Below are 18160 nucleotides of genomic sequence, written 5' to 3'. Positions count from 1 at the left end.
AAGTGGTTCAAAAAGTCAGTGGTTGGGCAATGTCTTCTTTTTTCTGTTGCTATGTTTGCTGCCAGGTAGATAATTTCACCAAAGGATAAAGAAAGTTGTATCTTACTTATAATACTTGATCAATTATACGTTGATTATGTTTTGAATTCATTATTATTGTGTAAGATAAGATAGTACTTTATTGATCGCAATTTGGGAAAAACATTTTAAAATCCAAATCTCATAAATATCTCAAGTTATTAAATAAATGTAGCGCAGTAAAAAGTAAAATAGTTCCCCAATTAGAAATATATAAATGAGCAGAAATTAGCAGTTTTAATGAATAAATAATAAAGTAGTCTAGATTTAATTGCACTTACGAGGTCGGTCAGAGTTTTCCGTATGTCAGTCTGCATACGCTGGATGGTTCTTTTCATAACCAAGTCTTTTGGTCTGCATGCTGCTTGTGCTATAATCAGGCACAGGAAGATGGTAACAGCTGCTGGGACATAAAAGATCACACAGTGGAGATAAAGAAGATTTTTTAAAAACCACACGCATATAAACAGAGAAAGGGAGATCTTCTGTCATAGGCTACTACGTTTCAAGTGTTTTTAAATTTTGCCTGCAGAAGTTGAAGATGTAGGACTGCCAGGTTTCAGAAAAGAAACAGAAGGACTTCAAGATGCTTACCAGCGCGACAATTCATGACAACAGGATGCTTTAGTCAGTAGCAGGCTGATGTGAGACTTTCTGTGATACATCTTTCTATTGATGATCCCTTTTATTGGGGATCCTTAGATAATGATCAACATTTTTGGATTTCCCACTGCGTATTTCCAGTATGCTGACACAGAATAACTCACACAATCTCAGGATTTATTTTAATTTTGTGCATGGGGATTCTCTCTGAGAATGATAACATCGTTTACTCACACATGGGGGGTGGGTGGGTGGGTGTGTGTGTGTGTGTGTGTGTGTGTGTGTGTGTGTGTGTGTGTGTGTGTGTGTGTGTGTGTGTGTGTGTGTGTGTGTGTGTGTGTGTGTGTGTGTGTGAGTGTGTGAGTCTTTAGACCTTATAGTGAAAGCTGTCAGTACCAGAATCACAACTGATGTGATTCAACATAATTATCGTGACCATAATAACTCATAACAGCTATTTTTCAAATTCATCGGTAACTTAGAAGAAGAGGACTCATCTGTGTTTAGGGCATTGGAGGATCGTGAAGACAGAAAACTTTTAATTAATTAGACTTTTAGTTAATTCATATTTTTAAGAAAATAATTATATAATAGGCGCTGGCGCTATCAATAACACTAATTGCAAAATGTCAGTTATTAAACGATACAGTTATGGTCAGTACATAAATTACAGTACACCATACACATATTGCAACACCTTTAATCATAGATAAGGACATATTGAAACATTTTCCATCCTCGTGAGAATGTAAAACTTTTATCACTGAAATAGCCAAGTACTTTTCACATCTGTTCCAGTAAGCCAGATTATTTATTGTTCAATGAAAAGTCCAAAACAGTATTTTAAAGGTGGCATGCATCCACCGTGTTTAATGGTTCTGCACTGGCCTAAAGAGGAGGGGGGTTTAAAATATTTGGAGACACTGTCCTAGAGGAAGCTTTTCTGGCCACGGTTATACTTTTATTGGTTTTAAAAGCTTCAAATGGTCTTGGGCCTAGCTTATTATTGGATTTGCTTTAAACCTATGAGCCCTCTAGAACCCTCAGGTCTTCTGGTACTGGCCTTTAAATCATACCACATACCCACAGTGAGGCGTCTTTCTATTATTACGGCCCACGACTGTGGAACAGCCTCCCAGAGGACCTGAGAGCAACAGAGAGCGAGCATATTTTTAAGAGCAAACTCAAGACCCACCTTTATAATTTTGCTTTTAACTGCATTTTATTCTAATTGTATACTTATTAATCTGATTTTATTCCTTATTTTATTATCACTTTATTCTTATTGTATTTATTTGTTACTATGTGTTTGTGTATATATATATATATATATATATATACATGTGTGTGTGTGTGTATATATATATATATATATATATATATATATATATATATATATATATATACACAAAGCTATGTGTTACTCTGACTATTACTTGGGAAGAGGTTTTGATTTGATTTGCAAATCGTCTATGTTGAAGCACTTTGCGTTGGGTATGAAAAGTGCTATATAAATAAAATGTGATTTGATTTGATTAACTACCAACCAATCCCAAAAACCATCTCAGAGGTGGAAAATAGGTGCAGGCTAACTGTGACACGCACATAGGGTTACGAGGGCATGTCAAATGTTTGTGTGCTGTCTCTGATATCATAGGCAGCCACCAAGGACACTGCATCTTATACCTGAGGTGTGTGCGTGTGTTTGTGTGCATGTCTGTTTCAAAACAAAGGTGCATTGTAATAGATTATGGGATGATGATGAAGAGTAAATAACATTAAATTGTCTCCTAGGAGTTAAATCACACAAAAATGGTATGATTTAAATATTTTATTATTGTCAACTTATTAATACAAAAATAGACCAGGTGGAAGACATCATTCAATATAAATAAAATCAATACTGGCAAATATCAATAAATAAACATAGGAAACCTTAAATAGCATACCAACAAATAATAAGATGAATAAATAACTGTTGAGGAGTGTTTGATACATTTTTCTCAATCTGTAAAGGCCAGACAGGTGGTTGGTTCTGTGTACTCCTCAAACCATCGTCTGGTGTAGTAAATTATACTGAGGCCGAGTCTTTTCATACTGAAATGGTCTGAAGTTGTGATATTTCTGTGGCAGTGTTTTAGCACATCTTCCCCTTCTCTTGATTGTTTAACAGCTGCTGTGAACTGAGTGAGAAAGGTTGTAGTTCCTTTGAGGATGCTGTTCTGTTCCATGGAGAGATTCTTGACTATTGGCGGCAGGTGGTGGTTGAGGTAGTCGTGGATGGAACAGATTGTCTGGTTCTCCATTTCAGTGGCGTTTCCAAGAGTAATTCCTTCAAGGGGTAAAGTTAAGTTTCTTAAATAGATGTCGCCTTGTTCACTTCCTTTTTCAGGAAACATGACTCTGATCTGCGGAGGTAGTGAGAGTGAATACAAACAAATTAAGGGATGAAGATCTTCGAAGCTGTCAGCCATCATTACTTTTTCAGTTAAAATCCGAAAATTGTGTCTCTATTCAGAAGGGATATGAGTAGGCTAACTAATAAAGCAGTCAGACAAATTAGGAGTAAAGTTTAGTAGCAATACATGAAAAAACGAATTCCTCGAATATGTACTCAAGCTTACACTTACACCACCACTGAGTAAATGTAGCCTACTTACAGTGACCACTGGTAAGGAGACTTCACCTTCTAATATGTCTCATGTTGTCTTACATTATGTGGCTTTTACCTACACATCTTGTAAGAGCCATTTAAGCATTTATTTTTAGAAAATATGTTTGTGTTAAATATTATTTAAATTAATCAAACCGTTTTTTTGTATATATATATTATGAATATTATTGTTACTGGACTATGTTAAAGTTAGGGTAGGTAAGAATGGAGAAACCAGCTCGAGTAAACTAGAATTTGAAAGTACACAACCAAAAAAAATCTGCCCCTTCCTTCATACTTCCACAGAGCCCCTCCTCCAACACACACGAACGCGCACATGACCAATGAGGGCACGAGATAAGTTTGTGCACGAGATGAAAGGCTGACAGGCAGGTAGGCCATCCAATTATCTGCCGAGGGTCGGGGCAGATAATTAGTCTTTTTACAGCCCCACGGCTTCCACAGATGAAATATTTGTATATATTTATTGTCAAAGCATTTCATTTATTCATTGCTATCGGGATGTTAAGAGCATTCCATCGAAGATAATAAAAAGTGTTTCCGAAATGAATTAACTACACTACCTTTAAGGTTCTGTTTTTTTTTTTTTTTTACGACAGGTGACATTACCGTAACGCAACATCGGTGCGCATGTCCAAAAGAGTGAAACTGCTGGCACTCTGCAAACTATAGACGACGTGCGTGCGTTTTTGTTCGTCTTTGCAGGGTTAAAGTATTGAATGATCAAGTCTGTTAGGGACAGTTTTAGATGCAATTTTGATGTGCAAGATATAGCCTACCTGACTCCCGTGAGTACATTGGTTACTCACAAGACATTTGTTTTTTACGGAACCCGAGTCAGAACATCCTGCAGAATAATTGGCGAAGCAACTTGGGATATCTCATGTCTTTCTAAAGATATATGCGAAAACAACGGTGTCACTCTTAATGCACTTCATAAAGTAGGATGCGTTTACTCACGTATTCATTTTCTGCTTTCCGTAGATCACATGTTACAGACCATTCCTGCAGTTTCAAAAAGTAATACTTAAGAAGAGGCCTTGGTGTTGGGTTGGAGATCATAAGAGAGACGTGCATCATCAGGATGCAGCAAAGCAGGAGCTCTACAGGAGGTCACACACACAAAAGTATGATGCTGTGATTTGCATAACAATAAACCGGATGCTTTATCAAGTGTCACAAGTATCATCATCACAGTGTCAAAACAGGATGAGACAGAGAGATTATTTTTTAATGATAAAAGGTTATTTCCGATTTGGTAGTTTGCTTAAGAGGTTGTTAGAGTCAATCAAACAATATTCCTGAAATCAGAACATAATAACCAATGCAACTTAAACTAGACCAAAACAGTATCCAAATCAATTTAATTGTCATGTAAAAACAGCTTACCTTTACCAACAGGCATGGTGGGACTTTTTCTTTTTGCTGTTGAATTAATGTTCTTAAACTGGCACACACTGGGTTTTTATATCTAAACATGGGATTTTTTTTTTGCTCTCATGGCATCATAGTGTGAATGACGCTTTAGTTGTGGTATCTTCTGAAAAATCTGTAGGTTTCCATGTTGCTGTTCTGGGGCATTGCTCACCACAGTGGTGTAGTGTTGGGTAGCAATGCAAACTGCAAAAAATAATGATCTATACATTTGATGTTCAGTTAAAAAAACAAAACAGTAGCAGGAGTATTCTAGGTATTTTTGATGTGGTGCCAGCATCACCAGTGAGGTTGTGCACTGTTAAACCAGCATGGTTTGTAGATTAATTTTGTAATTAAGCTATACGTGCAGACTTGTTTGTGTCTGCTTTCATTTGTGGATTAATGTTATTCTTAACAAATGTGAAGCAATGTGTAAATTACATTTGAAAAGTGCTTTATGAATAAAATCACTAGTAAATTAAAATAAAATTCAGTCAACCGTTTTATTTTAACATTATGCAACAGCAATTTCTTGAAGAGAATCTGTCTAAACCTGACATCATCTCATTTTTTTGTCTTGCATTTGTTTAATTATACTAAGTCACTTCAGAGTTTTGTCAAAAACACCCTCCCCCCAAACTAATATCTGCTCCGCCTTTACTCTGAAGTCCTGACTCCATGCAGGGAGCACAAGCTGTTGCTGGGCAACCGGCTGCCATTTGTAAATAAACACATGGGGCTATTACCTGAAAGACTGACCTGAGAAAAAAATGACTTTACCTCATGTGTTTCTTCTTAACAAATACATGTTACATGTTATATGTTAACAAGTCGTAATAGCCATGAGCTCAAAGAAACTTTCGGCTGTGTTGGAGAAGCAGATTCGCCGCCTATGTCTAAATGACTTTCCATGTGGATATGGCACATGGGTGAGTTTTTCCTTTTTTAAATTGGTTGTAGGGTTTAACAGGTTGTCTTAAAAAAATCATGTCTTTTCAGGGGTTTAGGGGCTTTTTTGCTTCCATAACATGTTTTCATTACAACTTATGGAGAGAAAACACCCAAAATACACATTAAAGAGGACATATGATGTTCATTTTCATGTCGTATTTGTATTTGCTACCTCTACTGTGACATGTTTACATGCGTTAATGTTGAAAAAGTGCTTTATTTTTCTCATCATTTATCTTTTCACCCTCTGTCTGAAACCAGAGCCCAATCTGCTCTGATTGGTTTGCTGGCTGGCTCTGATGTGATTTGTCAACCCTTATGCTGCGTTCACACCGGACGCGATGCGAATATTCGCTTCGCTCGAATCGCTCCTATCGCATCGCTCTAAACGCTCGAGTTTCACCGCAGCAGTCATCATTCAAACGAGACGCGCTGGCTAGGGGGCTACAGCTACAACAAAATGAACATATTTTACCTTGATTTAATTGTAATACACGTTTCAAAATGATGCCGAAGTAACAACATACTGATACCGGCTAGTAAAAACCATGAATTAATGGTTGACAAGTCTGCAGACAAGACGGCAGGCGAAAAAACTTAAAATGCGTGTTTTCTGAATGGAGATTGGATCGATCAGGCTAAGCTAACGTTGTATATGCTCCGTCCACACTCACAACAACGGCATACAGACACAAATAAACCAGCGACTGTATTCACCATGACACAGACAGTCTGTGGTTTGTTCTTCTTAAACTTCTGTCTAGTTTCTGAACAGATATGAGGAGCTGTGAGCTCTGTGTGCTAACTACTAACAGCTAACGGCTGATGTTTTCCGGTTGAACGTCAGCGACGGCAGGCTGGGAACCTCACCGCTGATTGGCTGCGGCGAGATCGCGTCACACGAATATGGCGCTCCAGTTGAAAAAATTGTACTAGAGCATGTGTCGCGGCCCCCTTCAATCGCGCCGCAGAATTCGCATCAATCGCTTCATGCTCGCCGTCGAAGTGAATTTGCTCCTGTCCGCATCTCTGCATTTACTTTACATGTAATCGCGCCGCCCCCCCAAACATCGTATCGCGTCCGGTGTGAACGCAGCATTACGGCCTCTACACACGGCGGCGAAACCCAAAAATGCATAATAGGGCCTCTTTAAGTGTGTTTATTGTGCTTCACTTTGACCTTTTGAATTCTCCTTATTCACTAAAACTGAGCATAGGATAATGCTTTGTTTGCATGTCCAACATTAAACATTACATTCCAGAAAACTTTTATTACAAAGAAAAATGTATTTCTAATCAACTGGGTAAGTTTCAAAGCGATATCTATTAGTTAACCTTTTATTCAATTTACCTGTAGTGTTATGCCAACTGTATGGAAAACATATGTTTGAAGGCTATCAAAAATAGTTATCATACTTTGAGCCAGAAGTCTCAGAAGCTCCTACACAAATCATGCAGTTTTATTCCTGTCTATATTCTGAAGGTCTTTAAAGACTGGCTTGTTCTTATATTCTGATAAAATGGCAGTATGTTCTAGAAACGAATCATTTGCATAATTCAACAGAAAATCAAATGGGGAAGTTTAATTGTTTTGTCTATTTGTTAAAGCTTTTAGCCTGTCCTGCAATATCAAAACTGCATACAGTAGCTAGTTTCTTTATACAGGACATTGATAAACAGAGTGAATATGTTTCCAGAGAAAGAGCAGAGAAAGTACAGAAGAAGCAGGGACGGAGGAGACAGACGCCCTCCTCGACCTGCTGACCTGCCCTCACTCTCCGTGGCGGCTGGATGAAGCCTGGAGCCCCCAGGCCTCGGCCCTCAGACAGCTGGCTGTGCTCCAACATGAACGCCTGCACGCAGACTTCATCTACAACTACTTTACTACACTTCGCATTGTGGACAATGGAGTGAGTGTACTGATTTATCTCCACCTCACTCAGATCAAATAGTCTAATGTTGTTAATAGTACCTCCATCTCCACGTGAATGTGGAATCATGCCTTTACTATTCAAGCTCCAACACTGTGGAACAATCTCTCCTTTTTATATAAAAAACTCATCAGCAGCTTATATGAGCTGATTCTGAAAACCCTTTGACCACCCTTTGTAGCTGTACCAAATACTCACCCTGTTACCTTTAATTCATGGAGAAGACATTTGATTTCTTCGCATGCCTTCCCGATGACAAAAAATCCCCAAAAGGGAAAAAGGTCTTAATAACTTAAAGTCAATAGGGGCCATGTTTAACAAATGCAACACTATATCAAAATAGAATCCATCTTGCGATTGGATCAAATAAGGCTGTGGTTTCAAATCAGGAGAGGGGTGAAAAGTGATACCACTCCATCTTGGACCTCAGCCTTCATTTTGATCTCAGGTACGCAGTTGTAACGTTTTGAGACTCTTAAACTTAGGGATGTTATTAGTCAGAGGAGGGGGGTGTCTATTTCCCCCTTCGCACCCTTTACTGGGACTACGCCCAACTTCAAACTAAAACTTCATTTTGGTCTCAACTTGATGTTTTGCCTGTCTTGTGTTCAGGTATCAGTCATTGACGATGGGCTGTTAAAGTTCTCAAAGCTGGAGGAATTGGTGCTGAGTTCCAACAACATTTCAGAAATACCTGCAGAAAATCTACCTAGCACTTTGAAGGTGAGTGTCCTCTGCAAAGGTCCCACAGTTTGATTGCATATTTGAAACAGAGTAGAAAAGCTTTTCCTCCATTGAGGTATCTCACTGAAAATGACACTTACACATAAGTGTAGCAGGCGTTGTGATGTGGAGGGGATTAACTCTGATTGCAAAACTTGTGCTTACACAGATTTTGGAGTTACGTGCCAACCGGCTCTCTGCACTAAACAGTCTCACCAGCCGCCTGCCTCCTCACCTGGAGTACCTCGGCCTCGGCTCAAACTGTCTGGGCTCTGATGATGATATCTGTTATCTTACAGGAAGACACTGGTTAGTTCTCACACACGTACGCAAGCAAGCATGCACACATGCACGCACACACGCACTCAGGAAGTTCCTGGTTATTTAAGAGGTAAACCACAATCAGGTTGACCCTGAACTCAATCAAAGTGTACTTTTTATTATTGTGAGTAAGGGAAGATAATGACAATGACTTAATGTCAAGTCATGTCATGGAGCGTCATGAAGGTTTTTTAGATTTCACAGATATTCTGATTTGATGACAGTGCTGTATTTTTTTAATGGTGACACCTAATGAGGTAGCCCCGGTAGTTTTCCTCTTAAAGGTCCCATGTCATGCTTTTCCGGTTATTACCCGTCCCCTTGTGTGTTATGAAGGTTTTTCTGCATGTAAACGGTCTGCAGAGTCAAAACCCTCAAACTACACCCTGTAGCGAGTAAAACTCTTAACACAGAAAATACCTCCCCAAATCGCCTCGTTGGAGATACGTCACTGTCCATTGATTCTTCCGGGTAACTCATGATGTCATGCGTTAACCGGAACCAAATGGACCAATCCGTGGAGCCGTTACGTTACGCCTGCGGAGCCGTTACGTTAAGCCCCCGCTGATTGGTCCAAATTGACCAATCCACGGACTTCCTCACACACACACTCAGTGCATGCAGCTCTGCTGATTTCTCTTGGAGCTACAACGAGCCGTTAAAGGCAGAGAGTGAAATTCAGTGTATACACGTAGTTTACAGAGATGCTGTATGAGAAACCAAAGTGAGTTTGGAAATTGCACAATATAAATCTATTCTAGTAGACCTCCACAATGGAATTATGATCAGTGGAAATGGCCATGACATGGGACCTTTAAAGTGGTCAGTTGGTGACACAGTGATGACAGCGATTAGGTAGAACATTAAAAAAAAGAAGAAGTATGACATCTATGAGATGTTGTCTCAGTATCTTGCATAACTTGTGTTATTACTTCATTTCTATAATGAGTCTACAAGAAACCGTTTAGCCATAATACAGAAACCTGTGACTGAAACACAAAAATGTCCGTTCCAATTAAAACCTGTTACATTCAGCATTTTTATTCCAAGGCAATTACAGTATACATTTATGCACTTCATTATGTATGGCTTTCAATGTAGAGCAAAAGCCTATAATTGTAGTATTTTACACACAATTGAGCCATTTTCTCATGTTTTAAGCAAATACATAACATTTTCTGATTTCCTTCAGAAAATAAATACATCAGAATAAATTGCATTGCTTTATAATGACATATCTCCATAAAACATCCTTAACATAGCGAAGCATTTCTTAAGCTTTCCTTATTTATCATCAATTAAGAATAGTTGTAGTTATCTACAAAGACATGAAGTCCAGTTCTTTTTATCACAAGTACCATTTAAGTACTACTTTCCATCATACTACTATGGTAACAGTTTATATTAGTGTTTTATTTGTCAGATAGTTTACATATCTTTTCTTATATATTTTCCAATTTGGGATTAATAAAGTGTATCTTATGTTATCTCATCTTATTTATCTTAGTTTGACGATAAAAATGTGATGACATGGGACATTGTTTAGATTTTGCGCAATAAGAATGTATTCCTGCACGTTGGAGTAGAAAATGAATATAGATAACAGCAATTAGACACTTGTTTTGATTACAATTAAATATCCAAATGAATAGAAACTTTTACAGAAAGTTGGGAATGGAGGGGCTGCTTGGACTAATTATCTCAGTATTTCTTTTGTTAATGGATCTTTGTGTGTGGCAGGGGGATTTTTAGACAGTTGCAATTTAATTTTAAATTGAGTCTCTAGCAAATATTTTAAATATGAAACAGATACCCAGCATTATCAGCTAAAGTGGTGGCCTTTAAAAATAGTTCGCATATAGGAGGCAGGGAGATCAAATCAAATACTCTAGTTGCATTATGGGAAATGTAGGTTCCAGCATTTTTGGAACTCCCTACCAGGGGGCCAACAGACAGGATGTATCCGGTCTCTTGCTTTTTTTTAACCATTGAAAGTATGTTATTCAAAAACATATATAAAAAAATGTGTCTCTTTTGGAAATGTGATAGTAAATCACTAGAGCGCTCTTTGGAAACAATTATTTTCCAGCTGCACATAATGGTTTATTACAGCATTTCAAAAGCAGCTTTACATTTGTTGTTATGCTATTTGTGCTACAAGTTTTATTACAAATTAAGAAAGAAAAAAAAGAGTCCATCCACTTCTTAATTTATTACTGTTTTTGTGATCTCAGGCCACAGCTAGTGTGTATGGACCTGAGTCACTGTGAGTTTCAGGACCAGCAGGCCCTGATGCGTGCTGTGAGCACGCTCCCCTGCCTCAGGACGCTGGTGCTGGAGGGAAACCCCTTCACTCTGGCCCTCTCGTACCCAGGCTTCACTCTGGACAGTCTCCCTCAGCTCTCCTGCCTGGACGCCTCATGGGTCTCCCCTGAGGAAAAACGTTGCTTTAGAGGCTTGGCCAAGAAGAGTGGTGAGCCTGTGGGCTGTTATTAGTAGATCTGAGTCCTCTGAATGTAGGGGGCTTTTTTTTATCATAATTTCTGTCATTTTCTCCATATGTTCAGATCTGATAGTGGACCGGGCATCAGCCACAGTGAGTGTGGGCAGGATGAGAGGAATCCCAGACCCGCTGATGAGTGAGGACGGAAACACTCCTGATTTCCCTGTCATCGCTTACAGCTATTTTATCACATACGACTTCCTCAGTCATCAAACTGTTAACCTGGTGACGTAATCTTTCGTTACTTTTGTATTCTGAACTCTAGGGAAAGTTTCACATTTTCTTTACATTTCAAAGGCCTATTCCAAGAGTCTTTTGTTGGCTTTTAAAGTTTATTTTCTGAACTTCCCTTTTTGGTATACGAATAAATTAGACTTAACTTTATTGTTATTGCACACAGTCACTTTCATAACAGCAGAAACTGTTAAGAATCTATATGTGTGCATGAACATCAGTTTTATGTTTGCCCTGTTTTGTATTGTTATTTAAAGTAAAACATAAAACACTGTGGAATATAACAGATGTCATAAGTAAACATGACAAGAAACGTCTTTTAAAAAGCAATTCATTATTTTCGTGTTGCTGTTTTACAGAATAATGACAGTGATTCTAAATTTGACGCAGCACATATGACAGAGGACTGCTTCAGTTCTTCCGGCCTACAATCCAACAAAAGTTGGGAAAAAGAATCTTCCAAACCTGACACACAAGCCTTGACTGTGTTCACTGAGGAAACCTGCCATGATATTGCCCATGGTAAATCAACTCATTTGACTTCTTGCATGAAACTGTATTACATCATAAACGCTGTGAGAGCTGACACATATGTTTCCACGCAAGGAATTTGGAAATAATCTCATTATTCATTTAATTTGGTAGTGTATCACTTGGAAGTGAGAGGAACCTTTTCTTATCAGTTCCGTGACCTTCAGAGAAAAATACTGTCAAAGAGAGTTGTACACAAAGTGAAACTGGATGACTGATTAGTTATAGGTTATTATCATGTATCACTTATCTTAACTCAACGGCTGTATGTATCACAGAATGTTTTGTGCGTGTTTTTGTGCATGCAATACCCACAGTGTGTGACACTTGGACTCTTAATTTCTACAGTGACAAGACACAGCACAACAAAGCTGACATGGTCAGACTGCATTGACTTCAGTAACACAAAAACACACGTCATGAGTGATCTGGGAGGCCTTAAACGATTCTTCAATCAAGGCCTTTATCTGACGATAGTGGAGGAAAAGGTCACGTGAGTAAACAGTCGGTAAATGTTTAGATGCATCAACAAGTGTTAGGACTCATTTTTGGGCATCTGACGTTTTAGGTTCTGTCATGGCCTGCAGCCTCTGAAGACGTCCCGGGGCCCAAACCCTGCCGGACTGTGAAAGAAAAGAAAGGCGGTAAAGGGAAAGAAGTGAGTTTGTCTTTGAATTCAACTCAATCAAAAGCTTTGAAAACCTCTTAAAGCTATATAATATACACCACGTACATACAAAATAATGAGTACGGATTTGAGGGAAATGCTGTATTATTTATACCCATAATGGGGCACGTAGATAGAAACTGTGTGCTCACACTGACCGGGCAATATTGTATGAGATTTAGATTTTTACCACTGGTTATTAAAACCACCTCGATTGCTCTAAATCTCATTATACTGTGATCACATTGTAGTTATAGTTCAGCATTTGTTTTGAAGTAACTTTCATTAGTAGTATACATATTATTGATCCAAAAGAAAATATATCATTACAGATGTTTTCAATATTATAGATTATGATTTTCCATAGTCTTATGTTGACCGATAACAAGAAGGTTCCAGTTCTATTATAGAAATCAGTAGCTAAGTTTGCTCCGGGCCATCTGCAGCTGACCCAAGAATCTACGGCATCTGCCAATTCCACTGACATTTTTTGTCACTACCAGTCAATATACACACCCCTAGTGTGAGGGTATTGCAGAGAGAGAGAAGGTCAGGTTGATTTGACCCTAAATTCAAAAAATATAAAATGTTCCCATGTAATTTCGGTTTTGTTTATCCGCAGAAGACAACATTTCTATCTCCATATCATGGTTTTATTAATGAGGTGGTTGTGCATTTGAATTTCCACTTATATCAATAGATCAAAGGAAAATCCACCAGAGCTCACACAAGTCTGTTTTGGCAGATTTCACTGCATATCATTTTCATAATTTTTTGTCTGTGTTTCCTCCATAGTCTCCAATTAAATCTGGTTCCACCAAAGATAAGTCTAAAGACAAAAAGAAGAAATCTGTGCTAGAGCTGGTGCAGGACGCTTCCATCCAAAGAACCCTTGGCTCTGTGCACGTCCCGCTGCAGAGCCTGGTGCAGAGAGGAGGGAAGGTGGACGTCCTCTGTGACTTTGGTGCTCTTCATGCTGAGACTGAGGTGGAAGCTGCGCCAACACTTGAAAAGGCAAGTTTACATCCTGAGTAGCTGCTGAAATGGTTCAACTATCTGGTCTAATTTCAGAGGAATTACAAGGAGTCAAATTGAAGTCTGGAAATATCGAGACAGGATATATGAAAAACTAGCTTCAGGGTTATAAAGTATCGAACCGACGTGGAGATTTATTTTATGTGGGATATGTTTTCTCTTATCTTTAGGATCTGGGAAAGAAACTCAAAGAGGACAAGAAGAAGGAGAAGGAACCAAAGCGGGGAGCAGACAGCGGCTCTAAACAGAAGAATACAGCAGCTTCAAAAGGTTGAACATCCCCATTACATTGTCAGATTACTTCTCACACTGTAAAACCAAGTATAGAGATTATTTATTTAAAAACATTCTGACATAATTGAAACAAGGGTTTAAAGTCCCACAGCAGACCCCAAGTCCCCAAGCTCTCCGTGACTTAGTACCTCACACACTTCCAGTCCCGCCTCAAAACTCATCTCTTCTCCTCTGCCTACCCATAGCCCCCCCCCCCCCCCGCCCACCCCATCAATCCATTCCCGGTAAACGTTTTTGTTTGTTCTCCCTCCGCCCCAACCCTCCGTTACATAATATTGTAAAGCGACTTTGATTCAGACAAAAGTGCCATATAAATACACTCTATTATAAATATTATTAAGTCCCGACTGTGGATCGTAACTTTGAGAGGTGCTAGTTTGCATTAGGGGCCTTGTCCACGTGCCCTTGAGCAAGGCACAGTACCAGGGTGCTTTATAATAGCTCCCAAACACATCCTCATACTAGCAATGGTTAAGTGCAGAGAGACAAATGTCACTGTGTGTGCGGTGTTGTGTACATGCCCCTATGTGACGATTAAAGAGGATTTCCTTACTCCCTTTCCATATTTGCTGTCCAATGTAAAGGACATTTTCAAAGGGATGTGTTTTGATGGATGTAAACTTTTCTTTTCAGTCTGCTTAAAATCATAATCATGACTCCTGTTTGTTTTTTAGGCAAAGTAAAGGAAACAAAGGACTGCGAGATGGAAGTGCATCTGGAGCCGGTGACCGTGGAGTTGAAGGTGGAGCTGGAGAAATGGCAGTCTGCGTCTGAAGCTCATCATCTTCTTCTCCCACACCAGCACTCATAAAAACATGATTGGCAGCCAGGCTTACTTTCTTATTTAGAGTTTGACCTACTGTACGCTATGAAGCAGCAGGTTACTGTTTCAGGCCTAGCTTGGTTTAAGTATGACAATATATTTAACCAACAAACAAAAATAAACTCAACTTTTCTTACGTTCCTCACTGCGTCCCCTCATTACTGCTGATGGTAAATATGCAGATAGTTGAATATTTGATTTGTTTCTCCCATTCAAGTCGCAAAGACAGTAGCCTACTTCAACTGAGAGACAACGCTTTTCAATACCGATATAACATAACAATTTTCTACAATGATTAGTCGAACAGCAGGAAAATAATTGGCAACTTTCTTGATAACCGATTATTCAAGAAAATGTGGTCAACTAACATAATCAGCAGACCAAAGGATAAGGAAAATAATTGGCAATTGCAGCCCTACTTATAAACATAATTTTAAGATAAAAGTTGATGTCACATTGAATTTAAACGCTAATAAACACAAAAGTTCAATTTGAGCACTATTAAAGATCTAAGACACATCTCTGGTTTAAGTTCAAATCGAGTATGAAAGCATGACAGATGGTTTGAACCTGCAAGAAGAAATGTGTCAGCAGAAATGTGTTTTCTTTTCTCACATCTTCAAAGTTGGTCTTTCAGGTCAGACATATTCCTTTGCATGCACACTCAAAACGAAAGCATGACTTTTTGAACTAGAAGTGACATCCTGTTAGACACTGCAATGTAAGAAATGTCCCTGCAAGGTCCGCTGTTTTATCTAGAGCTCCTCAAAAACTGCACAAAGGACATTTTTGCTACATATGGGCTTCAACAGGGATTTTCTGTTAAAGCTAGTTGCACAACACATGAATATAAGAATACATTGAAGTTTGCAGATCTTTCTGCCATGTGTCCATGCATGCTCTCAAATCTTGACTTGCTTGAATTCATTTTGTGCAAACTCTAATGCTATGAAAAAAGACATTGTATAGTATGTTTAAAAAATATAGAAAAATACAACTACATATGTATTATTATTTTCATAACAATTACTTTATTTATATTTATTACACATATTAAAACAATACAATCACAACCTTGCAAAGATTTTTTTAATCATAAAACATGAAACCACAATTACAGATATGGCAAAGTAATATTTATATTAAAGACACTCTAAAATGCAAAAATTAAGCGTAAACATCACAATGCAAACAATAAGGCTGTCATTTGAATTTTAAATAAACCATTAAATCAACTTGTAATGTAATTACAATTGATCATCATAGCACAGCTGCGTATTGTCATTGTGTTTGTGTGCTGCTTGAGTAAAATACAAAGAAATGCTTGAACAGAGATATAAGTAAATCAGGACATTTTAGACGTATACAAACCATAAACCTAGAGTATCTCTCTTTTAAGTATAATACAGCAGAATAGTGTATTTTGGCATGAGGTGGCTGCTGTGTACTAGGCGGTGTTGCCTTCAGGCAGTCCTCTGTTGCCCAGGAAACACAGATGGTGGATGAAGGGTGCGCATACAAAAGACCCTAAACCTGTGGCAGCAGCTGGAGAGCGAGTCTAATGATTAATTCAGGTCTGTGCGGACCCTCTCACTCAAAGACGTCTCTGTTCGCTCTAATACCTCCCATCCATTTCCTTTGTCCCGGGGCTTCCGTCTCGCACTTTATCCTGTTTTCCCCGGACTGGTCTGCCGTCAGTGCGCAGCTGTTGTTGGCACTCCCACATCTGCTCGTCTCGGCAGCCATGTAGACGAAGCTCTGTTCTTGTGTTAGTCCGTAGCGTGAAGAGGTCCGGGGGGCGAGCTGCCTCTCACTGCGGGCTAACCGCTGCACACACACGGCGTGGATTTGCAGTATCTGGCGCTTGGCCCTCAGCATGGAAGAGGAGGAAGAAAAAGAAGAAGTGATCTTTTTGCACCGTTTGATGCTGCGGGACAGGTGCATGTGGAGACCCGAGAACACTGGTAGGAACACAAAGACCCTCCTGTTTCTGTTTTCACACTCGACGTTTTATTTCGCTGTTTAAACTAGTTCAATCAGATGCATTTGCTGTTAAGTTAGATAAACATGGACTCATTTAATTTCCTGCAGAGGCGGGCCTGGTCTGTCTTTCCTCAACCTGTCTTCCTTGAAGGGTTTATGGATATTAGAATGTGATTATTTATAGAAAAATCTATTTCTGGTAGACACATACCACATAATGAAGATTTATATAATGTCTGACAATAAGTTGCTGTAGAAAGTGTTACAGTATACTGAATAGCCTCCTAGTCTTTATCCTAAGAAGGACAGTTTCTGTGCAGCCAATGTACATTTATTATATTTGCACTGCTAGGACAAAAAATGTGTCACATTTAACTTAAACCTAAGCTATGGTCTCAGGTTATGAATGTTTGTATTTATTTTTGTTCTAAAGGGCAACTTGGGCAAATTAACAAAAAAATAATGAATGAAATGCAACAGCATATTAGTCATTTACTGCAAAATCAACTTACAGACATTTCTGATTAGATAGATATATAGATAGATGGACAGATAGATATATGGATGGATTGAATGTCTTTATTTTTAGCAAAGACAAATCCATTTCCTTAGGCAATACGATGGCCTACAAACAGACAATGCAAAACATAGATAACAATAGACACCACAGTACAACATTTGTTCTAAAAAACACCATTATTAAAATTTGCAAAATGTTTCACACATTTATTCAATACGTACCATTTTATTTTCCAGGTACAACCCCTGCTGTCTGTGTCACTGGATTCATCTGCAGAGCTGCTGACATGTCACCGGTGGGAAACAGGGAGGATCCGACATCCGGACAGGTTATGTGTACAGACTTTATTATATACTTATTCAGGATAGCTCTTAATGACACACAATATCAGATGAAGAATTGAATAGCCTTAGTCAGTCAGTTAGATAACTGATACTTTGACTGTTTTAGCACTGGGTGTACTTCAGTCAGGAGCAATACTGTATAAGAAAAAACAAATAATCCCTGGGGTTTCTCAGGAGGACAGTTGAGTTGTGTCCCACTTTTCTGCTGCTTTGTGTTGTGTGTTCCTCTCTAGTTACGTTGACGAAAAAGCAGACCTGGCTTGCTCTGGACCTCGCGAGCGACATGGCTTCGTCGCCCCTCTGCTGCGATGCATACACACCGGTACAGGATCTGTCAGTAGATTTACACCACTGTGACTTTTATCCCCCTCATATTCACTTTACTCTCTGCCCTGTGACTTGTTATATGGGTCTAGATGAATATAAACTGCAGAGCACATTTTTACAGACTCTTATCTTGCCTTTTGCCCACATACTGGATGTGTCCCTGTGTGTGTGTTAAACCTCTGCTGGCTGAGAATGCAGATAA

General features: G+C 38.8%; 1 protein-coding gene across 6 annotated transcripts; it reads left to right on the top strand.

Moving 5' to 3' along the window:
• Nucleotides 1–2563: 2563 nt before the first annotated feature.
• On the top strand, nucleotides 2564–14911 carry LOC307043571 (leucine-rich repeat-containing protein 43-like). 6 transcript variants are annotated; one of them, XM_079688095.1, is made up of 12 exons: nucleotides 2564–3027; nucleotides 7420–7632; nucleotides 8266–8376; nucleotides 8546–8685; nucleotides 10932–11170; nucleotides 11265–11425; nucleotides 11794–11956; nucleotides 12314–12453; nucleotides 12534–12623; nucleotides 13428–13646; nucleotides 13838–13937; nucleotides 14636–14911. In XM_079688095.1, the coding sequence occupies exons 1-12, from the start codon at nucleotides 2962–2964 to the stop codon at nucleotides 14770–14772; spliced, it is 1779 nt and encodes a 592-aa protein (XP_079544221.1). In that variant the 5' UTR covers nucleotides 2564–2961; the 3' UTR covers nucleotides 14773–14911. The 6 variants fall into 6 exon arrangements, with proteins under 6 accessions (XP_079544221.1, XP_079544220.1, XP_079544218.1 ...); XM_079688094.1 differs by lacking the exon at nucleotides 2564–3027 and adding an exon at nucleotides 4005–4143; XM_079688092.1 differs by lacking the exon at nucleotides 2564–3027 and adding an exon at nucleotides 4005–4296 and having other exon boundaries at nucleotides 11265–11336; nucleotides 11825–11956.
• The last annotated feature ends 3249 nt before the right edge of the window (nucleotides 14912–18160 follow it).

The sequence above is a fragment of the Notothenia rossii genome, assembly GCF_949606895.1.
Source record: "Notothenia rossii genome assembly, chromosome: 6".
In the NCBI taxonomy this organism is placed as follows: domain Eukaryota; kingdom Metazoa; phylum Chordata; class Actinopteri; order Perciformes; family Nototheniidae; genus Notothenia; species Notothenia rossii.
This window is presented reverse-complemented; position numbering and strand designations above follow the sequence as displayed.